General features: G+C 48.2%; 1 protein-coding gene across 18 annotated transcripts in view; it reads left to right on the top strand.

Moving 5' to 3' along the window:
- LOC123773435 (UDP-N-acetylglucosamine transferase subunit ALG13) overlaps nt 1-26,021 on the top strand; it is a 384,366-nt gene extending 358,345 nt beyond the window's left edge. For 15 of the 18 annotated variants that reach the window (XM_045767364.2, XM_045767919.2, XM_069307078.1 and 12 more), the window contains 3 exons: nt 108-310; nt 3,487-3,664; nt 25,091-26,021. In XM_045767364.2, the coding sequence (XP_045623320.1) occupies nt 108-310; nt 3,487-3,664; nt 25,091-25,128 (419 nt within the window). In that variant the 3' untranslated portion in view covers nt 25,129-26,021. The remainder of the gene's footprint in view (nt 1-107; nt 311-3,486; nt 3,665-25,090) is intronic. The other 3 variants (XM_069307252.1, XM_069307188.1, XM_045767756.2) reach the window with 2 other exon arrangements.
- Nucleotides 26,022-27,445: the final 1,424 nt, after the last annotated feature.

The raw sequence follows: 27,445 nt of genomic DNA, 5'->3' as shown, positions 1-27,445 counted from the left end.
GTGCCAGAACGGATTAAACTCGTTAATAGAGGTTCCACTGTATGTACAATTAGCGCTGGTTAAGGGTTAATCTGATATGATACATAAAATAAATTAATTGCTCTCAGATCCATTAACAATGGGGGGATCAGTTGGAGGCATGGGTCGTGGGGGAGGAGGTCAGCGTTCATTACCTCCAAGATTCCAGAGAGGTGTCAGTTCTCCACGCCACACACCACCTCACCTCCACCAAAGAAACCATCAGTATGAAGGACAACCCCTCATGCACATGGGCTCCAGGAAGTCCAGCTCTGATAGTTTGGCTTCCCAGGTATGTCACTTCAGTTGAACTTGTTGTTAATATATTCTTCCCAGTAGTGTACCCTCTTAAGAGTGCATGTCCACTTTTAGTGTGTCATCTTGTAGTGTATGTCATCTTGTAGTGTGTGTCATCTTGTAATATGTGTCATCTTGTAGTGTGTGTCATCTTGTAGTGTGTGTCATCTTGTAGTGTATGTCATCTTGTAATGTGTGTCATTTTGTAGTGTGTGTCATTTTGTAGTGTGTGTCATCTTGTAGTGTGTGTCATCTTGTAATACGTGTCATCTTGTAGTGTGTGTCATCTTGTAGTGTGTGTCATCTTGTAGTGTAATTACCCAAGTGTAGTTACAGGAAGAGAGCTAAGCTCGTGGTGTCCCTTCTACCCAGCACTCTTTGTCATATAAAGCTTTGAAATTGCTGAAGGTTTTGGCCTCCACCACCTTCTCACCCAACTTGTTCCAACTGTCTATCACTCTGTTTACAAAAGTGAATTATCTTATATTTCTACGGCAGCTTTGTTTCGTTAGTTTAAATCTATGACTTTTTGTTCTTGAAGTTTCTCAAGAAACCTCAAGATAACCTCAAGTTCCATGTCTCACGAATTCTTCCCCAACAATTTTATCGATTCCTGTTACTATTTTGTACGTAGTGATCATATCGCCTCTTTTTCTTCTATCTTCTAGGTTTTGCATATTTAATGCCTCTAACCTCTCCTCGTAGCTCTTATCCTTCAGTTCTGGGAGCCACTTAGTTTCATGTCATTGCACCTTTTCTAGTTTGTTGATGTGCTTCTTAAGATATGGGCACCATACAACCGCTGCATATTCCAGTTTTGGTCTAACAAAAGTCGTGAACAATTTCTTTAGTATTTCTCCATCCATGTATTTAAAAGCAATTCTGAAGTTAGAAAGTGTAGCATAGGCTCCTCGCACAATGTTCTTAATGTGGTCCTCAGGTGATAGTTTTTTATCTCGAACCACCCCTAGATCTCTTTCTTTATCAGAATTCAATAAAGATTTCTCACATAATTTAATGGTTGTGTGGGGTCTATGTTCTCGTATTCTACATTCCATAACATGGCATTTATTCACATTAAATTCCATTTGCCAAGTGGTGCTCCATATACTTATTTTGTCCAGGTCTTCTTGAAGGGCATTACAATCATCTAAGTTTCTTATCTTTCCTATTATCTTAGCATCATCAGCAAACATGTTCATATAATTCTGTATTCCATCTGGTAGGTCATGTATGTAGACAGTGAACATTACCGATGCAAGAACTTAACCCTGTGGTACACCACTTGTGACATTCCTCCAGTCCGATACATTGCCTCTGATTACTGCCCTCATTTTTCTATCAGTTAGAAAAGTTTTCATCCATGTTAGAAGCTTACCTGTCACACCTCCTATATGTTCCAGTTTCCAGAACAACCCCTTATGTGGAACTCTGTCGAAAGCCTGTCGAAATGTGATGTCCTGCTTGTGTGCTCGTTTTCATTTGGGGGAGTTCTGTCTCCTTGTTTGTCTATTTTCGTCATTTTTAACCAGAATAGGGGTTTGTGTTGGGCGCTTACCTTTATGGGTGCCTGTCCCGGTCGATGGCAGATGTAGAATGCTCCCAAATCACATGTGCATTTCTATAGGTCATTGCTCCTTGGGCCTCTCTGAGGAGGCTCGTGGCTCGTGGTCCCCGGTAGGCCTAGAACTTCACCCACATCGACTGATGCCAAAGTTAGGGATATCCATATGAGCCTGGATAAAGAAATCCACAAGGGCCATGACGAGGATTCGAATCTGCGTCCGAGAGCATCTCAGACGCTGCCTTAATCGACTGCGCTACAACATGGTAAAAGGAGTTGAAACCTCCTAAAGGTGTAACGAAGTAAGGGCGAAGAGGGAGAACGTCCTATTGACATAGCTCGAGTGCATGGGGGGAGTTGTGTAAAACCCTGGTTTGTGTCTCGATGAGGCTGCAGAATCCAGTAAGTTCAGTAGAACTTCGGTTTCAGCTCCTTTTACCATGTCGTAGCTCAGTCGATTAAGGCAGCGTCTGGGATGGTCTCGGATGCAGGTTCGAATCTTCGTCACTGCCCTTGTGGAATTGTTCATTTGATACATCACGCAATTGTGATTTCTGTGTAATGAAGTAACAGCCTGGATAGCTCCGGGGACCCTCTGGGACAGCCTCCAGGACTCACTCAGAAAATGGTGCTTCATTACATTCAACGCTGTTTTTTTTCCTTGCACCTGGTCGTGTTGCAGGTTATAATCCAACCCGTCCTCTTAAAAACAACGTCACTTTTGACTCGTATGCGTGATATGGCTAAATTTGGACGTAATTTGAAATGAAATCGACTCACAAAAGTGACGTTCTGTTCCGTTTTCTGTTTGAGTCGTCCGGCGTACGCGCAGAGGTTATAAGAGGACACTTTAAATTAACGTTTTTTATACCGTTTTGAAACTTTATGAGAATTTCCTGCCCACCTAACCTATCAGAGGACCCTTAACTTACTGTTGTTGAAAAAAAAAAATCCCAAATTTATTTTCAATTTTTTTCATTTTCAAATTACGTCCAAATTCGGCCATACGGGCAAACGGCCAAAAGCGACGTTCTTTGTAAGAGGACAGGTTGTATAATCACAAGAGCAGCCCAGGGATTAAGGATTTGTAGTTGGAGTAGCTGGTGAATTCCACTTGTTTGAAGCTTGTTATTCCTTCTCCTCCCTCAGTTCCATCTGGTGTAGTTTGCCAAGCTTCTTGTTGTATTCCTCTCTACTTCAGGATGTTTCCTTCATGAGGGTAACCAACTGATCATAACAATTGCCCTGCTTCCTGTACCTCTGTGAGATGGCCAGTTTCTGGCTCTGGTCTGTGGTATGCTGTTTTGGACTCATGGGGCAGATGTGACTCGTGTGGTGCAAGCTCACTGTGACTAGCTTCAGGGAGCCACTGAGGTACAAACAGAAAGATGCGTTTCATTACATTCAATGCTGATTTTTTATATTTCATTAGAGCAAGGGAATGACATACTTTTACTGTATGTTAATGAATTCTTAAGAACTTTGTCTTGGGCAAAGCTTCGCTTTTGTTACTCAGTTTATTGGTACATTACTAAATATTACAAGAAAATGTAATGTTATTACAATTTTAATAATATTGCTGTCTTTTTTCTAAACTGTTTTGGCAGATCGTTTCAGGTGATAGTGTAGGCTCAGGTGGGGTAGCTTCCCCTCCTTTGGTCACTTTTGTGGACTCTGACCCACCTCATGGAGTAATGCCTCTTCCTCTACAGGACACTTCACTTATGCCTTCACAAGACCATATGTCAATGGCAGCATCCCCAGGATACTTCACTGCCCCTCCTGGTAATTATTTTATGAATGATATGTTATCGACGTTTATTGTAGTTAGCAATTTATATGACTGACACATGGATCACCTAATTCCTTAACCCTTAAAGTGCGCATCACATCATATGACGTGTTGGAAGTTGTTCCAGTCAACTGCGCATCACTGTCATATGACGTGTTGGAGTACTACGCAAGATTTAAACGGCCCGCGGATACACGGGGTTCACCACACCTTCATCAGGGCTCTTGTAAACAGACGCCATTTAAAAAAAAAACGTGGACCAAACTCCCGGGTGTTATTGGCCTCAGTATTGAGTGAGCAACCAAGCCTAACGCACGCAGCATGAGCTAACAGCACTGCTGTTCAGCTTGTGACCACAGCATCGCCAAAAAATGCCAAAATATACTTGTTCATGCTATTATGTATCGATGATATTATTACAGAAGACCCCTGACTGATAAAACTGACCAGGGTTCTGATAATAGCAGGATTGTGGTGATATTGAGCGCTGTGCGCCATGGAGGGAGGAGTAATGCTGTGGGAGGGAGGGTGGTGGCGATGTCTTCTGACTGTGTGTGGCCCCCTTTTATTGACTGCACTCACCATACCAGCTTAGTGGTTCGCTATGGTGAGCACAAATGTAGATACTTATATATAACGTGTGCATAGAGAGTATAAACAGCAAGAGAAGGATGGGAGTCACTATTTTGGTGAGGGCGGTGGTGTTGTCTGCACGACACCACCGTGCAGACGACTGTGTTGTTTACTGGTTACCACGATGGTCTTTGGGCACCATACCATTTTATTTGTACAAGTATGGTGAATAAAACGGGTAGATATTTATATATAATGTGTGTATATAGCATAATAACACCACACAGTATTGTTGGAGGAGAAATATTAGTGCGTCTGGCCTTGAGGGCGGAAGCCATCAGCTGACTGTGTGAGGTCCTACGTCTTTGTGCCTTTACTCACCATACAAGCTTAGATGTACAGTTATGGTGAACAAAACATGTAGATACTTATATATAACGTCTGTATATAGTGAATTATAGCAAAAACAGTATTGTGGGAGGAGAATGTGGGTGAGTCAGATGACTTGAGGGAGGGCGGGAGTGACTGGCTGGTACACAGCGGTCACTCCTCGTTACTTTTTGACTCATAATAGCTACTTAGTGGTTCGTTATAGTGAACAAAACATGCAGATACATATATATAACCTGTGCTTATAGTGTAATAACCGACAAAGTATTTGTTCACTGATTGATGAACGTAATTGAATCAACAATATGTACACCATATTTTTTAGTACAGCAATGGTTCACTCATTTTATTATATAAATATATCAAACTACACACTATTGAATAATATTATAGCAAAAAAACTATGAAAAATCAATCAGAGACATTGAAATAATTAGGTAATTATCTCTCTGTGGCAACTCTGGCCTGACAGCTGGCGAGCAACAGACTGCCTGGGACACACACTGAGTCAGTGCCTATTTTTTGCCAGACTTCCCCGCCCTATAGCGGGCAATATATGACAATATAAAACAATGCCACTTACGATTTTTTTATTATTTTTCCCGTGATCAGTGAACACAAATTAACAGGTTAGGAAGAAAAAAATATTTTTTTTTTTTTTTTTTTCAAAATTACATGCACCTGTGAAGAAGAAAGGATATTATACCCCTAGCATGTTAAGGGTTAATACTCAAGTGGCACCCCAGGGAAGACCTAAAGTCTCACTGGAACACCAGTGGCATGTCTCTTAGATCCTTTCTTATCGTGGATGTTCAGTGATGTAGTGGTTGGAGCTATGGGCTATTAGTTTTGTAGCTCATGTTAGATGTTAGCTCAAGGGAGCCGGTCGGCCGAGCGGACAGCACGCTGGACTTGTGATCCTGTGGTCCTGGGTTCGATCCCAGGCGCCGGCGAGAAACAATGGGCAGAGTTTCTTTCACCCTATGCCCCTGTTACCTAGCAGTAAAATAGGTACCTGGGTATTAGTCAGCTGTCACGGGCTGCTTCCTGGGGGTGGAGGCCTGGTCGAGGACCGGGCCGCGGGGACACTAAAAAGCCCCGAAATCATCTCAAGATAACCTCAAGATGTGTGTAATTTCCTAAGTGTAGTTACAGGATGAGAGCTACGCTAGTGGTGTCACATCTTCCCAGTACTCTTTGTTATACAGTGGCACCTCGACTTACGATTGCCCCTACTTATGATAATTTCGAGTTACGTTGTAAATTTCATTGAAAAATGCGACTCGACATCCGATTGTGTCGTCGACTTCCGATATTTGTTGGTACACGTTCGGGTCGACCGAACACGTGGTTCCCAGTTACGCGGTCCGACCTGCCTCAGTTTACTACAGCTACCCGCTTAGTGACAATCGCGCCTATAAGAAATTCCGCGTTTGTGGTGATTTTTTGCATTTTGAACATTAAAGTAATTATTATATATCACATAATGAGTCCCAGGAAAGTCAGTGGTAAGTCTCAACATATGAAAACCCATGTAAGGATGACCATAAAGCAGAAACAAGAGTACAGAATGTCTCTTCCTCAACAATTAAGAAAATGTGTGCAGCATGGGAAGAATTGCAAACCTTTGCTGAAACGACTCGCCCAAATCAAGCTGCAGTAGGCAGTTGCCTTAACCTATTAAATGACACTGTGATACATCATTACAGACAAATGTTAAAACGAAGGGAAAAACAAATGTCTCTTGACAAATTTGTAGTGAGACAAACACGCACTGAACCACAACCAGGTCCTAGTGGTACTCAGGCAAAACGTAGGAGAGAGAGAGTACACCAGAGAAAACATCACTGCCTGATGTGATAATGGAAGGGGACTCCCCTTCCAAACAGTAACACCTCTCCTCCTCCCCACCTCATCACCATCTTTCAAATGCCATCAAGAGCCCTCCATAAAGGTAAGATAAACTTAGGTACTGCATTGTAGTTAGAAAAAAACATTGTATTCAGTATCAAATGTATTTGTATGTTAATATTTTGGAGGGTGGGAAACGGATTAATTCAAATCCCTTTATTTCTTATGGGAAAAATCGCTTTGACTTACGATCCGTCTCTGGGAACGGATTAGCATCGTAAGTCGAGGCCCCATTGTATATTGCTTTGAAACTGCAGTGGAACCTCGGGATACGAACATCCCTCTTTACCAATTTTTTGCGTTATGAACACAATTTCGTCGGAAAATTTGAATCAATTTACATTCTTTGCCTCACCTTCCGACTTTCTTGATACATTTATGGGTCAACCGAACGTGTGGTTCCTGGTGGAACCACACATGCCACCTGCTGTACGTGGTGGCATGGTGCTCCACTTCAGTTTAGCCGAGCAACTCACCTAGTGACGATCGCGCTTGTATTCTTTGTAAAGAATTTAATTGTTTTTGTGCTTTTCTGGGGGGAGCCTCGTCGGCTCCCCGGAGCTATCCCAGGCTGATATGCTAATGTCAGACTTTGGCATCAGTCATGTGTATGGAGTTCTTAGGCCTACCGGGGACCACGGCCAGAACCGGGCCCCCTCAGAGAGGCAAGGGGAGCAATGGCCTATAGAAGCCCCCGTGTAGTTGGAAGCATTCTATGTCTGCCATCGACCGGAACAGGCACCCAGAAAGGTAAGCGCCCCAAAACAAACCCCTATTCTGGTTAAAATTGCTACCTAAAACCGAACTAGTGGATAGAACTCCCCAACCGAAAACAAGCAAACTAGTGTGACGTCACACACTGCCGCGCCGCTGTCTGCGCAGCTCCCCCCTCCCCGGGAGGGGGAAGGGGGAGCCCCAGAACCCCCGCGCCGGCTACCCACACCTCAGTTCTTGAGGCTGATGCTATAGGCGATGGTCGTGTGCTCTGGCTCCGGTGTCGCTACTGCACTGTGCTTTGCGTGTGGTGTTAGTTTTGTGGGTGCGAGAGCCAGGAGTTATCTTCAGTACTCGGGCTGCATGCGCCTAGGGCTGCCTTCCCTAGGTGCCCTGTAAGTACTGCCCTTGGGGCTTGGGGCCACCTTCCACAGGCTCCTCGGGGTCTGCCTCTGCTGGTCCGTTTTACCTTTCGGTTTTTCGGCCGCCTGTTGGGCTCTTGGGTGTTCTGTTCTCCCTTGTTACCGGCAGGTAAGAGGCAGTTTGCACTGGTAGGGGCGCAGGGTGCTGCTCAGCTTGTATTTCCCGACATCGCGGCCGGCTCTGTTCCTTGGGGTTCGCTGTCCTCTTGCGGGGTTTTGTTTTTCTTTTTGTTTTTGCCTGGTGGGGGGTTCTGTCCTTTTATTCAGTTTGTTTTTGCCCTTCCACTGTTCTCCTCGGTGGCGCCCCCTGCTAGGTCCCCGTGAGTGTACACGTCCCTGGGGTTCAGCTTTAGAAGTTTGCTTGGTAGTTTTGGGCGCCGGTTTGCAGCACCCTGCCTGGGACTACCTGAGCGCGAGTCCTCTTAAAGTAAACGCTCAGGACCCTGGGAATCCCCTAGGGGGCGCGTGGGTCCGATGGATGTGACCCCGGAGTCCCCACTCGCTGTGTGCGAGTTTGAGGGTTGCTCGGTCCCCTTGTCTCAGGGTGACCCTCATTGTTTTTGCCTCTGCCACGCTGCCTGTTGGGTCGGTGATACTTTTGACCCTGAGTCCTGTGAGTGTTGCTGCTTGCTTGTGACTCAATTTACCCAATCCTCTGATGATTCTATTCGGGTACGGGCGGCACGTGCGTTGCAGTCTAGGTTTCGTCTGTTGCAACGCGCTCGGTTGGTTGCTTCCCCGGATGCCCCGGGGCTGCCCCGCTTTGCTTTTCGAGACCCGGACTTGGGGGTGGGGGTCGCTTCGATCCTGGTTCAGTCCGCACCTCCTCGTCCTTCCCCTTCTGTTCGTTCTGGTCCCCCGCCCCTGCTTCCGGCCCCGAAGCGTCTGAGGGTTTCGGGGTCGGAGCAGAGGTTACTTGATCTCGAGACTCGGGCAGCTTCGGGGGTTGCCCCTTCGGGGGGGCGGCAGAGGCATTCGAGTCTTGTCTCCCGGCCGAAGCTTCAGGGTCTGACCAGTGGGCCCCCCTTCCTCCAGCTTTTCCGGCTGCTCCGTCCTTGTCTTGTGGGGTCGGGGCTTGGGGAGAGGACTCGGCCTCGGGTCCTGTGGTAACGGACCTCGAGGCTGGGGAGGGGCTGACTTGGGGGCCTTGGGCCCCGCTGGACCCCGCCTGGGTTTTTCTTCCCACTGAGCGGGGCTTATTGTTACAAGGAGTGGGGTTTTCTTTTCCCCCCTCTGCGTACGAGTTGGATTTGGTGTCGGCCCCTCCCCGGGTTCGGTTCCGTGTTCCCCCGGGTACGTCGGTTCCGTCCTTCCGGAGGTTTTCGGCTTATCGCATCCAACCTGGTGTGGTGCGAGCGGCCTTTGCAGCTTACCTCCTGCGTGACTCGGATTATGCCTCGGAAATGGATCCGTCCACGTTCAGGTTTGGGACTTCGTTCCCTTTCTGGCTCCGTTACGAGGTTCCGGAGTCGTCCTGGCTAGCAGACTGCCCCTTGTTTGGTCTGGATTCCTGGCATTCCTTCTGTCGTTCCCGCACGCTGGAGTGGCGGGAAGCTTCCACAGTGCTTCAGGTTTTCCTGGGGGGTGAACTTGAGTACCTGAATGAGTGCTTGTTTGCCCCTGCCCTTCCCCGCGATGTGGGCGTTATTCAGCTCCATGTGCAGGTTCCCTCCCTTTCGGCGGCGCTCGTGGCGGAGGACTTGCGCGCCCGGGGCCTTTTGTGTTCGGCCTTGCGGTTCTTTTCCCTCCTGGAGCTGTCTTCGGATTGGCTCGTGGAGGATGTGGGGACGCTTGGGTCCGACCCGGGGTCCGGCACCTTGTCCTCGGCTGCGCGTTCGTCGGCTGCCTTGTTGAAGCTGTTCACGCCGATTTTGCGGGATGCGGTTTCCCTGTTCTATGCTTCCCGTCTCGCGTGTCGGCAGGCGGTGCTGGGTTCCTCCGTGGAATCTGCTTGGGCTCTGGCTCTTAGGCGTTCTTCACCTTTTTGTCCTCTCCTGTTTGGGGAGTCGGCCGTGGCGCAGTTTATTCAGGCTGCGTCGGCGGCTTGTCGTCCGATGTCGGACTTGTTGGTTTTCCGGGGGTCCCGGGGTGGGTCTTCCCGGAACCGGGAAGACCCGATCTTCCCGACCGGGGTGGGTCGTGGGCCTTTCGGGTCGTGTCTCGCGGCCTGCGGTGGCGTTGGGTGGCCCCTCCCCCCTTTGGGGGGTCGGGGCTGGCAGGGCAGGCTTCTTCCCCTGCGCTCTGTCGAGTCGTCTTGGAGTGGGTACGCTTGGGCGTCGTCGAAACGACGTCGTCCCTCAGATGGGTTTCCCGTCTGTTTCTGGTTCCGAAACGGGACTGCGCGGACCTGCGGTTCATTCTGGACTTGTCCCGTCTGAACCCCTGGGTTCATTGCCCCTCCTTTCGGATGACTACGCTGTCTCAGGTTCGGCTCCTCTTGGAGCCGGGAGCTTGGATGGTGTCCCTGGACCTCCGGGACGCTTATTGGCATGTCCCGATTCATCCGCGGTTCAGGGACTGGCTCGGTTTTGTAGTGGGGCGTCTGAGTTACCGCTTTCGTTGTCTCCCGTTCGGGTTGAACCTGGCACCTCGCGTGTTCACACGCCTTACACGGGTTGTGGTGGCTCGTTTGCGTCTCCTAGGTGTTTGGGTGTTGGCCTACCTCGACGACTGGCTGGTTTGGGCTCCCAGCCAGTCAGCTTGCTTGCTAGCCAGGGATTTGGTTCTTTCCCAGCTCGCCGGGTTCGGGTTCTTGGTGAACTGGAGGAAGTCCCATCTGGTTCCCTCTCAGGTTCGGACTTGGCTGGGTCTCGTGTGGGACTCTCGAACCGCCTCCTTGTCTCTCCCTCCGGAGTCTCTCCTGCGGCTGCGGTCCCGCCTTCGTCTGTTTCTGGAGGGCCCTCGGGTCACCCGGCTGTTGCTCGAGGGGCTGTGCGGGAGCCTGAACTTCGCGATGGTGGTCTACCCGCCGGGTCGAGTTTGGCTTCGACGGCTGTTCTGGTTCCTTCGGGGTTCCCCCTTCCGCCTCTCTCGCGATCGCAGAGTTCGACCCCCGGGGGACTTGCGTCGGTTGCTGCGTCACCGGCTTCCTCTTCGGGTTTTTCGGGGTTCAGTGCCTTGGCGCCTACCCGAGCCCTCGCTCGATGTGTACACGGATGCGTCGTCTCTCGGCTGGGGTTTTGTGACCAGTGCTCACCAGGCCGGCCAGGGGCGTTGGGATCCGTCCTTCCGTCGAGCTCACAGTACGGTGCGGGAGTTCGCGGCAGTGTGGTTTGCTCTGGGGAGGATTCGGGTGGCCCGCGGATCGACGATTCGGCTCCATTCGGACTGCTCTCCGGTGGTTCATTGCCTGAACCGCGGGGGTTCGATGCGGTCCTTGTCTCTTTGGGGTTGGTCGCTTCGGGTGACTCGTCTGCTGAGTTCTCGGGGTTTGGCTCTCCTGGCGGTTCACGTACGGGGCGTGTCCAACGTCTTGGCCGACGCCCTGTCTCGCTTCGTTCCCCTCTCCACGGAGTGGACGGTCGACGACGAGTCCTTCCGTTGGCTTTGCCAGACGTTCGGGCGCCCCGAAGTGGACCTCTTCGCGTCGGCGTGGTCGCAGCGTCTTCCCGTTTATGCGGCGCCCTTCCCCGATTGCGAGGCCGTCGGGGTCGATGCCTTTCGGCTAGACTGGTCGAGGTGGGGGTTTCTGCACCTCTTTCCCCCGGTTCGGCTGTTGCTCCAGGTCCTGACTCGCTTAGAGACTTACCGGGGGAGAGTTGTCCTTCTGGCCCCTTGGTGGCCGGCGCAGCCTTGGTTTCAGGCGCTGGTTGCTCGGTGTCCGAACCCGAGGGTTTTCCCGCGGCTCCGCCTCTTTCAGCAGATCGGGCCGGTACGTCACGTAGCTGGTTCGATCTTCTCCTCGAGTCTTCGCGTATGGTTTTTTTGACTAGTCTATCATCATCTCTATGGTGATCAGGTGGCCTCCTTGTTGGTGTCCCACCTGAGGGCTTCTTCTCGGCGGCAGTATGAAGTTTCCTGGCGGTCCTTCCGTTTCTTTTTGCGTCTTCGTCGTGTTAGCTCCTTGTCTGTTCGGGTGGTCTTGTCCTTCCTCTCGTGGTTGTTTCAGGACCGTCATCTTATGCCTAACACTGTCGCTTCGTATCGTGCGGCGCTGGCGGAGCCGCTTCAGCTTGCTTTCGGTATCGATGTTACGTCTGCGCCGTTTCGCAAGCTGTCTCGTGCATTGTTTCACCTCCGGCCTGCTCATGCGTCGCCTGAGCCGTCCTGGTCTTTGGACAGAGTGCTTGCTTTCCTTTCATCTCCTCGTTTCGTTGTGGCCCCTTCGGTCCAGGATTGTTTTTCCAAGGCACTTTTCTGGTTGGCTTTGGCCTCTGGGGGTCGGGTAGGGGAGCTTCATGCTTTCCTCCGACGCAGGGGTTTCTGCTCTTTTGGTCGTGGTGATAGTTTTGTTCGTTTGCAGCCGTCTCCTTCTTTTCTGGCGAAGAATGAGACTGCTGCGTTCCGGAGGGGTCCATGGGTGGTTGATGCTTGGTTGGTCAGGCCGGGGGTGCATCATGTTTTGTGTCCGGTTGCGGCGCTTCGCCGTTATTTGCGCGCCACAGCTTCTGTGTCCGGGGACGCGCTGTGGGTTGATCCGGTTTCCCTTCTTCCCTGTTCGCGGGTTCGGGTCTCTCAGGTCGTCCGCAGGGTTATTAGGTCCAGCCAGCCTGCGGTCTATCCCCGTGCCCATGACGTTCGTAAGTTCGCGGCTCTTGCTGCCGTCTTTGGGAATATGTCTTGGTCTGATATTCGGGCGCGGGGATTTTGGCGGTCGAACAGGGTCCTGGCTGCTCGTTACCTTGTGAATGTCCCTGGGCCTCGTCGGGCCTGTGTTGCTTTGGGTCGGCGGTTGCAGCCAGTTGTCTCGGCTTCGAGTTGAGGGGTGAGCGACGACCGCCTCCCGGGTAAGTCCCTCTTTTTCTGTCTGTGGGTAGTTAGCTCCGGGGAGCCGACGGGTCTCCCCCCATAAAACCAGCGTTGAATGTAATGAAACGCCATTTTCTGGGTGAGTCCCGGAGGCTCCCCGGCATCCCTCCCTCCCTCCGGTCGGCGGTTTTTCGCGTTTTTGACATCCAGCCTCAAGAACTGAGGTGTGGGTAGCCGGCGCGGGGGGTCTGGGGCTCCCCCTTCCCCCTCCCGGGGAGGGGGGAGCTGCGCAGACAGCGGCGCGGCAGTGTGTGACGTCACACTAGTTTGCTTGTTTTTCGGTTGGGGAGTTCTATCCACTAGTTCGGTTTTAGGTAGCAATTTTAACCAGAATAGGGGTTTGTTTTGGGGCGCTTACCTTTCTGGGTGCCTGTTCTGGTCGATGGCAGACATAGAATGCTTCCAACTACACGGGGGCTTCTATAGGCCATTGCTCCCCTTGCCTCTCTGAGGGGGGCCCGGTTCTGGCCGTGGTCCCCGGTAGGCCTAAGAACTCCATACACATGACTGATGCCAAAGTCTGACATTAGCATATCAGCCTGGGATAGCTCCGGGGAGCCTACGGGACTCACCCAGAAAATGGCGTTTCATTACATTCAACGCTGGTTTTTTGTTTTTTGAATATAAAAGTAATTATTATATATCATGCCATGTGTCCCAAGAAAGTCAGTGGTAAAGTTCAACCAAAGAAAATAGTTGTGAGTAGAGGCAGGTAGAGGATGTCCCTTCCTCATTAAGAAAATGTGTGAAGTATGGGAAGAACTAAAAAGTTTTGTTTAAAAAACTCACCCAGATGTACAAGGCCATTGCATTGACCTTTTTAATGACAATGTGATGTCTCACTACAAACAAGTGTTAAAATGTAGAGAAAAACAAGTGACTTTAGACAGATTCTTAGTAAGACAAGCAAGTAGTGAGCCACAACCAGGTCCTAGTGGTACTCCAGGAAAACATAGGAGAGAGAGAGTACCCTAGAGAAGTCATCACTGCTTGATGTTATAATGGAAGAGGGATTCCCCTTCCAAACACAGGAAGCCGGTCGGCCGAGCAGACAGCACGCTGGACTTGTGATCCTGTGGTCCTGGGTTCGATCCCAGGCGCCGGCAAGAAACAATGGGCAGAATTTCTTTCACCCTATGCCCCTGTTACCTAGCAGTAAAATAGGTACCTGGGTGTTAGTCAGCTGTCACGGGCTGCTTCCTGGGGGTGGAGGCCTGGTCGAGGAGCGGGCCGCGGGGACACTAAAAAGCCCCGAAATCATCTCAAGATAACCTCAAGATAACTAACACCTCTCCTCTTCCCTACCCCCTCCTCAGCATCTTCCATACCCCAACAAGAGTCATCAATATAGGTAAGCAATAACTTATATATACTTTAGTACTAAAGATTTGGGTGAATTAGGTATAAAATTTACTATGAAGTTAATATTTTGGGGAGTGTGGAACAGATTAATTCAATTTACATTATTTCTTATGGGAAAATATGTTTTGGGCTGCGAATTTTTAGCTTAAGACCTGTCTCTGGCAACAGATTAAATTTGAAAACCATGGTAACACTGTACTGACGGTTTTGGTCTCCTCCACCCTCTCACTTAACTTGCTTCAACTGTCTACCACTCTGTTTGCAAAAGAAAACTGTCCAATATTTTCTGGGGGGGAACTTACTAGGCTGATATGCTAATGTCAGACTTTGGCATCAGTCACGTGTATGGAGTTCTGTTGGCCTACTGGGGACAAACCCCTATTCTGATGAAAATTTTGCTACCAAAAGCCGAACAAGTGGATAGATCTCCACCTAAAAGAAACGAGCTAACGATCATGACGTCACATGTCGCTGCGCCGCTATCTGTGCAACTCCCCCCTCCCCAGGAGGGGAAAGGGGGAGCCCCAGACCCCCGTGCCAGCTATCCACCCTTCGGTTCTAAGGCTGATGCTAGAGGCAACGGTCCGGCTCCGGTGGTTGTTTCAGCACTGTACCTAGTGTGTGGTGATTGCTAGGTGGTGCGTGAGCTGGGAGTGATTCTCCAGTACTCGGGCTGCATGCGCCTAGGGTTTCCTTCCCTAAGTGCCTTGTAAGTACTGCCCTTGGGGCTTGGGGTTACCTTCCACAAGTTCCTTGGGTTCTGCCTCTGCTAGGCCGTTTACTGCTTGGTTTTCGGCTGCCCTTTGTGTGCTAGTGTGTTCTGTCAACCTTGTTAACCTTAGGGTGAGGGGCAGTTTTGCGCTGGTAGGGGCACGGGGTACTGTGCAGCTTGTTTTCACCAATCATAGCAGCCAGCTCTGTTCCGCTTGGGTACGCTGTTCTCCTGCGGGGTTTTCTTTTTCTTTTTGTTTGCCTGCCTGGTGGGGGTCTGCCTTGGTTGTTGCCCCCTGTGTACTGAGTACTCTAACCTTCTTCCGGTGGTTCTCCCTGCTTGGTCCCCGTGAGTGTACATGTCCCGGGGGTTCAAGTTTTAGAAGATTGTTTGGTAGACTTGGGCGCCGGTTAGCAGTACCCAGCCTGGGATTACCTGGGCGAGTTATTACCTGCCGATGGATGTGTCCCTGGAGTCCCCCCTCGCTTTGTGCGAGTTCGAGGGTTGCTCAGTCCTCTTGACTCCAGGTGACCCTCACAGTTTTTGCCTCCATCTGATGCCTGAGGGGTCAGTGGCACCTTCGACCCGAAGTCCTGTGAGTTTCGTTGCTTGTTTGTGACTTGGTTACCCGGTCTTATGCTGACTATGCGAGTGCAGGCAGCGCTGGAGTTGCACATTGAGTTCAGGTGGTGGCAACGCGCTGGGTTTTCTGTGGGGAGCCCCTACGGCTCCCTGGAGCTTATTGGGCTAATGTATGTTATATTAGACCGGGACATTAGCTAAGGAGATCAGACCTAACAGGGACCAGCGCCAGAACCTGGCCCCTTCAGAGAGGTTTCAGTGAGCAATGGCCCTGGAAAACCCCCTTGTGGTTGGGGTTTTCCTTATCTGCCATCGACCGGGGTTAGGCACCCAGAAAGGTAGGCAAAACAAAACAAATCCCACATGGTAAAAAACTAAAACAAAAACCGAACAGAGAGGTAGAAACTCCCTACAATCCCAAGGAAGCGAGCAAACATCACTCTGCCCCGCCGATCGTTCGTGCAGCCCTCCTTGCCTCGAGAGGGGGAGGGGGGAGCCCTGGACCTACCGTGCCGGCTGCCTAGCATCAGTTCGTAAGCTAATGTCAACCGGGATAGATGCTTCTCTGGCCTCAGTTTCCTAGGCAGTGTTTGCCTTGTGTGGCGTTCACTGCTGAGTGTTGTGTTGTGCGGTGGCCAGGAGTACCTCATCAGTGCCGGGGCTGCATACGCTTAGGGGCTTCCTTCCCTAAGCACCCTGTAAGTACTGCCCCTGCGTGACAGGGTTATCTTCCCTGGGGCGTTCAGAATTCATTCCTGTAGAGGTTCTTGCTGCTCGGCATTTGCCTCGCCATTGGGGCCAGCTGGAGCTTGGGGCCCTTGTTTGGCCCTGGGAAGAGACTGGTATTGTGCTGGTTAGGGCATCAAGGTGTTGCGCGACCTGCCACCTAAGTGGCGACCGGTTCCTGTTGCCTCTGGAGACTGTGTACTTTTGCGGGGTTTTTCTTTTGTTTTTATTTTCATTTGCCTGGTGGGTGTCTGTCTAGTACAGTATGGCTATAGTTCCACTGGTAGTGTTTGGTGGCCCTCTGCTAAGTCCCCGTGATTGTACACGTCGCAGGGGTTTTCAGTGTTGTCCTCTACCCCCCTTGTTTTTTTGGGGGGGGTTTCTTAACCGGTTAGTAACAGTCAGCCTACGGGCCCTGGAAACCCCTGTCTGGGCTCGGTGGACCATTGAATGTGTCTTCCGGGTTCCAACCCGTCTTGTACGGGATCGTTGGTTGCTGTGCCCTTGTCTTCGGGTGACAGTTGCCACTTTTACCTCCGTCATGCAGCCTGTTGGGTCACTGACACCTTGACCCAGAGTCTTGTGAGAGAGATTCTCTGCTTGTTCTCCAGTACTCTCCTGATGTTATTACTGTTCAGAGTACAGGCGGCATCCGTGTTGCAAGCTAGGTTACGTTGCTGCAACATGCTAGGTTGGTTTCCCACTCAGATGCCCCGGGGCCGCCCGGTTTTGGTTAGGTGCTGTTCGCCCCTTTCCCTCCCTGTTCCCGGCTCCAGACTGTCTGCAGGTTTAGGGGTTGGGGCCGAGACTCAGGCGGTTTTCGAGGGCTGCCCCGTTCGGGTTGGGGACGGAGGTTTTCGAGCCTGTTCCTCCTGCCAAAGCTTCTGGGTCTTACCAGCGGCCCTTTCTTGCTGCCTTTCCCATGGACTCTAACTTTTTTTTTTTTAGGGCAAAGGGCTTGGAGTACGGTTCTGCCCCGGGGCCTCTGTTGCGGGTTCCCGGGGCTGTGGGGGATGCCTGCTAGCAGTTCTAGGGCAGTTGGCCCCCTACCGGGGTTATCTGCTCCTGGGCGGAGTTTTTCGCCCATCCAATCTGCTTGCTTCCCACTTTTGCTGGCATGTTTTCGTATGTTTTGCATCAGCCACAGCCCTCTCTTCTGGTGGCCATTTTCTTCTGCCGGTTTCCCAGCGTGGCCACCAGGGCGGCGTTGCGGTTTGTTTGCATGCACCTGGGTGTACGAGCGAGCGTCTTGCATGAGTTTTTCACCTTTTTTCAGGGGTTTTATTCTCCTGTTGTCGTTTCTTTGCTTTTCTGGTGTTTTCTGCCTGTTTCCTGTTCCTCTGGGAACGTTTGAGGGTTGATTTTACACCAGGTTTTCCAATTTTGTCTGTTTTGGGTCTGGGCCCATGGGTTTGGGCTCAGTGTCCCTGTCTGTTATGCTTGCTCCCACATCTTGTCCCTCGGTTTTTTGGTCTGTTTTGACCGTTTCCCTGGGGGTTCTGTCTGGGGGGCTGTGCTTTGCCTTTCTGTGGTGTATCTCCGCTGGCAAATGTGGTGGTTTGGGCTCCCCCTGGTTCGATTCTGGGTTCCTTTGGGCTCTTTAGTTTCGTTCCGGAGGTTCCTTCCTCTTGGGCCCCCTTTGTGGGTTCAGCGGGTTTTGTTTCCTCGGGTGTGACCTGGTTCTGCCTTTTGGGATTCCGGGGTCTTTCTGGCTTGCAGACTGGCTTTTTGGGTCTTGGCATGTGTTGTGGTCGTGCTGGGACTTTGGGGTTTTGTTGTCGAGGTGGGCCTTTTGATGCAGTTATGTGCCTTCTTCGCCTGGCTGTCGTGGTGCTCTCTACGCACTGGTCGGCAGCTTGTAATTTTCTTTTCACGTGTATGTGTGTGCATACACATGTGCATGTACATGTGTACACTGTGTGTGTGCACATGTGTATGTGCATACACATGTGTAATTATCTAAGTGTAGTTACAGGATGAGAGCTACGCTCGTGGTGTCCCGTCTTCCCAGCACTCTTTGTCATATAACGCTTTGAAACTACTGACGGTCTTGGCCTCCACCACCTTCTCACTTAATTTGTTCCAACCTTCTACCACTCTATTTGCGAAGGTGAATTTTCTTATATTTCTTCGGCATCTGTGTTTAGCTAGTTTAAATCTATGACCTCTTGTTCTTGAAGTGCCAGGTCTCAGGAAATCTTCCCTGTCGATTTTATCAATTCCTGTTACTATTTTGTATGTAGTGATCATATCACCTCTTTTTCTTCTGTCTTCTAGTTTTGGCATGTTTAATGCTTCTAACCTCTCCTCGTAGCTCTTGCCCTTCAGTTCTGGGAGCCACTTAGTAGCATGTCTTTGCACCTTTTCCAGTTTGTTGATGTGCTTCTTAAGATATGGGCACCACACAACAGCTGCATATTCTAGCTTTGGCCTAACAAAAGTCATGAACAATTTCTTTAGTATATCGCCATCCATGTATTTAAATGCAATTCTGAAGTTAGAAAGCATAGCATAGGCTCCTTGCACAATATTCTTTATGTGGTCCTCAGGTGATAGTTTTCTATCTAGAACCACTCCTAGATCTCTTTCTTTATCAGAATTCTTTAAAGATTTCTCACATAATATATAGGTTGTGTGGGGTCTATGTTCTATTCCACATTCCATAACATGACATTTATTAACATTAAATTCCATTTGCCAAGTGGCGCTCTATATACTTATTTTGTCCAGGTCTTCTTGAAGGGCATGACAATCATCTAAATTTCTTATCCTTCCTATTATCTTAGCATCATCAGCAAACATGTTCATATAATTCTGTATACCAACTGGTAGATCATTTATGTACACAATAAACATCACTGGTGCAAGAACTGAACCCTGTGGTACTCCACTTGTGACATTTCTCCATTCCGATACATTGCCTCTGATTACTGCCCTCATTTTTCTATCAGTCAGAAAATTTTTCATCCATAATAGAAGCTTACCTGTCACCCCTCCAATATTTTCCAGTTTCCAGAACAACCTCTTATGTGGAACTCTGTCGAAAGCCTTTTTTAGGTCCAGATAGATGCAGTCAACCCAACCATCTCTTTCCTGTAATATCTCTGTGGCTCGATCATAGAAACTGAGTAAATTCGATACACAGGATCATCCAGATCGAAAACCATACTGTCTGTCTGATATTATATCATTTCTCTCCAGGTGTTCTACCCATTTAGTTTTGATTAGTTTTTCCAATACTTTCACCATTACACTTGTCAATGATACAGGTCTATAATTGAGGGCATCTTCCCTGCTGCTACTTTTGTAGATTGGAACTATGTTAGCCTGTTTCCACACGTCTGCTACGATTCCTGTACACAGGGATGCCTGAAAGATCACTCGGTGCTCTACCATTCAGCTCCATTCGGACTGTTCTCTGGCGGTTCTTTGCCGAAACCACAGGGTTTCTCCATGTGGTTCCTGTGCCCTTGTCTCAGGGTGACGGTCGCCACTTTTATCTCCGTCATGCTGCCTGTTGGGTCACTGACACCTTGACCCGGAGTCTTGCGAGAGGTGTTCGCTGCTTGTTCTCCAGTACTCTTCTTATGTCCTTACTATTCAGAGTACAGGCGGCATCCATGCTGCAAGCTAGGTTTAGGTTGCTGCAACGTGCTAGGTTGATTTTTCACCCAGATGCCCCAGAGCCATCCCGTTTTGGTTAGGTGCTGTTCGCCCCTTTTCCTCCCTGTTCCCAGCTCCTGACCGCCTGCGGGTTTCTGGGTTGGGGCGGGGTTTAGTTGGTGCCGAGACTCGGGCGGCTTCGGGGGCTACCTCGTTCGGGTTGGGGATGGAGGCTTTCGAGCATGTTCCTCCTGCCAAGGGATCTGGGTCTTACCAGCAGCCCTTTCTATGCTGCCTTTTCCCTGGACTCTTCCTTTTCTTTAACCCTTAAACCGCGCAATACATTAATAAATGATTTTAGTAACAAAACCGAAACCGCGCAATACATTAATCGATGATTTTGCGTCTAACGCTATAATTTAAACGCCCCGTGTGGGATAGGGGTAGTCATCGGGGAGCCTGCACCTGACCATAAACAAACGCCACCTGGGAAAAAAATCTCGCGTAGGCTGCCATTGTGTAGAGGCTTCAGTTACCTGGTGGACACCATGGCGAGCGCATTAAGTTCCATCGACCGTCCCTGCTCAACGAGGCGTTCCTCGCGACCTCTGACCGAGGATGAAATTAATAAGAATTTGTTCCCAGATGGTGATGAATCTGATATTGATGACTCAGACTTTGATCATGACAACACACAGCCCTCGGAGGTGGATACGACCGACGACGAGTGTGAACATGCTGGCTCCACCAGGGCTAGGCCTAGCATCTCGCCCATGCCTCCTCGCCCTCACTTGACTCCACTTCGTGCCAGACCCCACAGTTCATGTGCAGTTTTGCAGGATATTGATGTTTGTTCGACGAGTCTGAGGAAGGTGAATCATTTTCCGGTTTTAGTGACTAAGAATCGGAAAATAGTTTCGGTGCTAGTGCCAGTGGAGTGTGTGGTGTTGCCAAGCGACATTTTGTTGCGTTAGCAGCATCTGGCCCAGCCATGCGGCACCGCTTGGCACCACATGGGGACGGTGATGAACAAAGACCCTCAACATCAAGTAATTTTCCGTCAACGTCCATGCCTGCCCCTACTGTTCCTAGACCTGCTTCAGCTCCTGGTCAACGGTTTCCTTGCCGTGGTGTCGATATTGGCTCTCGAAAGACAACAGGTGTTTTTGTGTGGAGTAATGGGACAGATTTTGTTCCACAAATTCCTGTGTTTGATAATTCAGATGTTGGGAGTACAGACTTTTTCCCTGATAAAGGTGCAGATATGTGTGAAATGGACTATTTTACCGCATATTTCAATGAGCCGCTGATGGAATATATTGTTCAGGAAACAAACAAATATGCGGCTGATCTCATTGGTGAGGAGGAATTATCAGATTTTTCACATTTACAGCGATGGAAAGATACGACTGTGGGTGAAATATATGTGTTTTTGGCACTGTGGATGTTGATGAAACATTGTGTCAAACACGTAATTGATCATTATTGGAGAAAGACCATACTGTTCCAACACCAATGTTCGGCAAATATATGTCTCGAGACCGATTTGCGATAATCCTCAGGTGTCTTCATTTTGCAAATGATGAAGACCAGAATGATGATGATAGACTTTGGAAGGTAAGGCACGTCCTGCATGAACTTATTGGAAAGTACAGGGATCTCTACGTACCAGCTCAGAAGCTGGTGATTGACGAATCTCTTGTGCATTTCAAAGGACGTCTTGCCTTCAAGCAGTATATTCCCTCCAAAGGCCACCAATTTGGATTGAAATTCTTTGTACTCTGTGACTGTGAAACAGGAATTGTGTTACACATGATCATGTATACGGGTACAAATGTAGACATTCCTGCTAATGACCAACATGGCTTCTCGGGTAGTGTTGTGAAGTCACTGCTTGCACCATATCTGAACAAGGGCCACATATTGTACAGAGATAACTATTATAACAGTTTCTTGCTAACCAGGTTCTTGCTTGATAATAGAACTGGAGTGTGGGGCACAGTGAAGGCAAAATGAAGAGAAATGCCAGTGTTTCCAGGTGCTATGCAGGTTGGTGATTGTGAGCTAAGGAAAACAGATGCAATGCTTTCAGTGCGGTGGAAAGACAGGCGTGAAGTGAAGATCTTGACCACCATTCACAATGGTACAATGTTGGACAGTGGCAAAGTGAACAGAACGACTAAACAAATAATCTATAAGCCAGATTGTGTCTTGGACTATAACATCAACATGCATTTGGTGGATAAATGTGATATGATGGTAAGGGCAGTGGAGTGTGTATGCAAAACAGTCAAGTGGACCAAGAAAATGTTTTTCCACCTTGTTGATGTAACAATGCTGAACAGTTACAATATGTATCTTGTCAAAACAGGTGGTAAACGAAATTTCCGTGCATTCAGTTTTACTGTAGTGACAATTACAATTATTGAAAGGTGTTGTCCTTTCTCTCTTGGTTGTTTCAGGACCGTCATCTTATGCCTAATACTGTCGCCTCGTATCGTGCGGCGCTGGCGGAGCCGCTGCAGCTTGCTTTCAGTATTGATGTTACTTCTGCGCCGTTTCGCAAGCTGTCTCGGGCGTTGTTTCACCTCCGGCTTGCTCATGCGCCACCTGAGCCGTCCTGGTCTTTGGACAGAGTGCACTTCTATCTTTCCACTCCTCGTTTTGTGGTGGCCCCTTCGGTTCAAGATTGCTTTGCTAAGGCTCTTTTTTCTGTTGGCATTAGCCTCTGGGGGTCGTGTGGCGGAGCTTCATGCTCTTCTCCGGCGCAGGGGTTTTTGCTCCTTTGGTCGTGGTCTTCGGTTTGTTCGTTTGCAGCCGTCTCCCTCTTTTCTGGCGAAGAATGAGACTGCTGTTTTCCGGAGGGGTCCTTGGGTTGTTGATACGTGGTTTGTCAGGCCGGGGGTTCACCATGTATTGTATCCGGTTGCGGCCCTCCGCCGTTATCTGCGCGCCACGGCTTCAGTGTCCGGGGACGCGCTTTGGGTTGATCCGGTTTCCCTTCTTCCCTGTTCGCGGGTTCGGGTCTCTCAGGTCGTCCGCAGGGTCATTAAATCCAGCCAGCCTGCGGTCTATCCCCGTGCCCATGACGTTCGTAAGTTCGCTGCTCTTGCCGCCGTCTTCGGCAATATGTCTTGGACTGACATTCGGGCGCAGGGATTTTGGCGGTCGAACAGGGTCCTGGCTGCACGCTACCTTGTTAACGTTCCTGGGCCCAGTCGGGCCTGTGTTGCCTTAGGTCGGCGGTTGCGGCCCGTGGTCTCGGCTTCGTCTTGAGAGGTGGAGCACCGACCGCCTCCTGGGTAAGTGCCCTTGGTTTTTCTTGGTAGTCATTGGTGAGGTAGCTCCGGGGAGCCGCAGGGGCTCCCCCCAGAAAACCAGCGTTGAATGTAATGAAACCCCATTTTCTGGGTGAGTCCCGGAGGCTCTCCGGCATCCCTCTCGCCCTCCGGTCGGCGGTTTTTCGCGGTTTTTGATGTCCATCCTCAGAACTGGGGTGTGGATCGCCGGCTCGGGGGTCTGGGGCTCCCCCTTCCCCCTCCCGGGGAGGGGGGAGCTGCGCAGACATGCGGCGCGGCTCGTGTGACGTCATGCTAGTTTGCTTGTTTTTCTTTTGGGGGAGTTCTGTCCACTCGTTTGTCAATTTTGTTGTTAACCAGAAGAGGGGTTTGTTTTGGGGCGCTTACCTTTCTGGGTGCCTGTCCCGGTCGATGGCAGATATGGAATGCTCCAAATCACATGTGCATTCTATGGGCCATTGCTCCCCGTGCCTCTCTGAGGGGGCCAGGTTCTGGCTCGTGGTCCCCGGTAGGCCTAGAACTCCACCCACATCGACTGATGCAAAATAGTTAGGATATCCATATCAGCCATGGATAGCTCCGGGGAGCCTCCGAGACTCACCCAGAAAATGGCGTTTCATTACATTCAACGCTTTTTTTTTTTTTTTTTGGAGATATATACAAGAGCTGTTACATTCTTGTACAGCCACTAGTACGTGTAGCGTTTCGGGCAGGTCCCTGAAATACGGTCCCCGCCGCGAAGAATCGTTTTTTCGTCCAAGTACACATTTTACTTTTGCGTTAAACAGAGGCTACAGTTAAGGAATTGCGCCCAGTAAATCCTCCCCGGCCAGGATACGTACCCATGACATAGCGCTTGCAGAACGCCAGGCGAGTGTCTTACCACTACACCACGGAGACTGTACTAATCTTCTAAACTTATAATAATAATAATCATAGAACAACTATTCCTGCAGAATATACTAAGTGAAACTTAAATTTACCACCCAGCAGTGAGTATTGATTGATAACACTCAAGAAAATTCAGTTATTTTCCTAGCTATCCATTCTTGAAGAGGTTCAGGGCAATGTGCCTTTCATTTCCATGGTGTTCATTTTGAAACTTTAATATAATCATTAGTGTGCTTTGGAAAAATTGAATACCTCCATGCAAAGATCAAAATGCGTTACACCACATTTAAGATATCATATTTGAAAGTTAAGAAGCAAGACCAAAGAGCAGAATCTCAACTCCTGCAAGCACATTTAGGTCCAAAACAGGTAGAATCCAGAGTAGGTGGAGGTAGAAAGGGTGTTGGTAGTAGTAGGTAGGGCAAATATGGGTGGAATAGACAGGTGATTGGGGCAGGAGTGGACTGGGTGTGGTTAGTGAGAATTATTTGTTGGAATTGTCTTTCCCCAGCACAAGGTAAGGTAACCCCTAACTCTTCTGCCTGTCAGTGACGTGTGAGTTAATTCCTTCAAACTTTCTCTCATAACTCATTCCCTCTGGAAAGTGTGTAACAATTGTTCACAAATTCTGAACTCTTCATCTATACTCACACAGCAGTAATTGTGGACTTGATTGTAAATCAATTATCAGGTCGTGTTTTAAGAATAAATGGTAGGATAAAGCCTTAGATGAATTGTGGGAGGAAGAGCTTTAAGCGTACTAATAAGTGAAAAGACACTCGCCCCACACTTCGCGAGCGATTTTCCCTGGGTTCATATCGTGGCCGGGGAGGATTGACTAGGCACCAATCCTTAACTGTATGCCTCTGTTCACCCAACAGTGAATGGGTACCTGGTTGTTAAACAATTTGGCAGGTTGTATTCCAGGAAAATTAGGATTAAGGACCTGACCGAAACACATGCATTCTTGTGGCTTTACAAGAATGTAAGAACTTTTGCATATAAAAATAAAATAACATATAATAATAAAAATAATTTGCCCCTATACCTACTGGTATAAAAGGAAAATATTAAGTGCGAAGATTTGGAAGATATTCAACCAATACTGATATAGCAAAATAGGCTGATACCAGTTAAAAAATTGGCTGATATCACTGAGACAGTTCTATAGCTTGTATTCCTAAGTATTCACTTATAAACAGTACTCAATTTCTTATTGTATTAGAAAATAAGGTGTAAGTTATTAATAGCTTTTATTTTGTATAGGTTATGTTGTGAGTGGACCCTGGATATGGAAGGTGTAAAGAAGTCCCTGGCATCGCAAGAGGTCACATCAGTCATGTTGTTATTCTATGCTTGGATACTATCTCATCCATTTTGGTATGTGATAGATCCTCACAAATTTTATGATCAGCTATTTTGTCTATGTACTTTTGTACTATAAAAATTCTTAACAGTATCATGTATTTTACCACGATATTGTTTGAGTAGGTTATAACTTCAATCTAGTTTTACGAAAAATTAATCAAATTAATGGCTGTTTTGTTATTTTTTAATTGCAGCCATTGATCGTTACTGTCCATTTTGATAGCAAGGAAAAGAACTGTAAATTTGTAAAGGGTACATGATATGAATGAGTAATTTTTGTACTATCATTAACTATTCAGCAATTAATGTTTGATTTATATTGTTAATACAATGTGTTCGTCTTGTATCTCTAAGTTGGCAGTCGTTGGCTGCCAGTATATGAAACAAGTCAGTTTTTGATGGTTGTCATTTCTTTTATTGTATATGTACATATGAATATACATAAAAAGAAAAATACTTAGTTCCTTCATTTTTTTTGTGAAGCTGTGCTTTATTAATTTTAAAGAATTATTGTTTTTGTTTATTGTATGATTGTTTTATTAATTTTAATATATTTGTATTTAGTTACAATTAGTACCTGTTCAATTTAATTATACCATAACATATGTGGTATGTTTCAAGAATTATAAAAGTGCCTTAATGGTACCCGTCCTACAAGTTTTCATTCCACTAATGTTGTTTAGTGATAAAATCTAGATTCCTCATCCCAGAGCACAAGACTTTGTTCAGTTGTCTAGTCGCATAAAACAAGAAAGCTCTTTGATTTATTTTTGTAAAGATTTTGTAATTATTGTCATGTTCCATAAAGAATATGAGTATGTCTTAAAGATTTCTTGTTTTTTTACCCAAATGTATTTAGCTTTTACTTTAAAACTGCCATTTAAAGTGCTGGAACTGGCTCAGCAAAAACAAGAAACACTGCTTATATAATTTAATGTTTTAGCTTAAAGAGAGAACTTTCAAGGTAAGTTTCACTCTTCATTTAAGAAATGTATAAAATTGAATTTTTTCCATTAAAGTAAATCATATGCCAGCATGATTTGCACCACTGCAAACCGCACAAAATTTAAATACAAGTAAGGTGTTGAGCAAAGTGAATCACTTCTTTCTGAGCCTGAGCCATCATGGTCCACCCAGGACTCATAACTCCCTCCAGGCTCTCTCCTCAACCTTATTCCCTCAAGATGACAAACAGTTTTGCAAATAGTCTAGCTGGCAAAATTAGGGTATTGAGAACTCAATACCCATTGAGTTGCAATATTGAATGCAACTCAAGTGAGTACTCAGAAACCAGCTCATTGTGAGGCAAAAAGAGAGAGAGTAACATGCTCATCAATTTAATTATGCCATAATTTTCCACACTTCTTGCAAGCACAGGTGGGGAAGAGCTCCATGAAGAGGAAAAACAGTGGCAAAAAAGTCTCTGCAAAATCCCAGGTTATGAATCCAACTTTCCTGGCAGCAGTTAAAAAGGCACCCCCTGAAGAAATGAGACCACCACCTTCAGTCAAACCTGGCCCAGTGGATAAACCATGCAGGTAAAGTTTAGACTGTCACACAGCCACTCGAGACCTCTGAGTAAATCTATGGGCTCAACACAACCAGACTTTCTTCTAAGGCAAGATATGCCTCAGAAGAGACAGACAGACACACCATCATGGGGAGCCGAGCGGACAGCACGCCGGACTTGTGACCCTGTGGTCCTGGGTTCGATCCCGGGTGCCGGCGAGAAACAATGGGCAGAGTTTCTTTCACCCTATGCCCCTGTTACCTAGCAGTAAAATAGGTACCTGGGTGTTAGTCAGCTGACACGGGCTGTTTCCTGGGGGTGGAGGCCTGGGCGAGGACCGGGCTGCAAGGACACTAAAGCCCCGAAATCATCTCAAGATAACCTCAAGATGCCATTCCAAAACCAGGCTTAGCCAAGTACGAAACTACAATGGAGCCAAATGGGACTTCCTTTAGATCAGACACTCTTGCATACCTAGCTAGGAGACATAGACAATGATTGGGTGCCCATATCAATCAGTTGTCAAATTAGGCTAGGACTCAGACACTCAAAAGCAAAAGTGATCAAAGAATGACATGAGTAAGCTTGGTGAACATTCTAGGTACAGTACTCCTAGGTATCACTCCAGAAGGTAAGAGCCCGAATGTGGTAGGGGTGTGCCAGATCTGAAACACCAGCCAATCCCTGAACCTTTGATGGACTCTCACATACAGTATTTTATACCTATTTTAAAATTACTGTAC

Source organism: Procambarus clarkii, chromosome 1 (genome assembly GCF_040958095.1).
Source record: "Procambarus clarkii isolate CNS0578487 chromosome 1, FALCON_Pclarkii_2.0, whole genome shotgun sequence".
NCBI classification, from domain to species: domain Eukaryota; kingdom Metazoa; phylum Arthropoda; class Malacostraca; order Decapoda; family Cambaridae; genus Procambarus; species Procambarus clarkii.
Note: the sequence above shows the minus strand (reverse complement) of the source record. Positions and strands in the feature narration are given on the sequence as shown.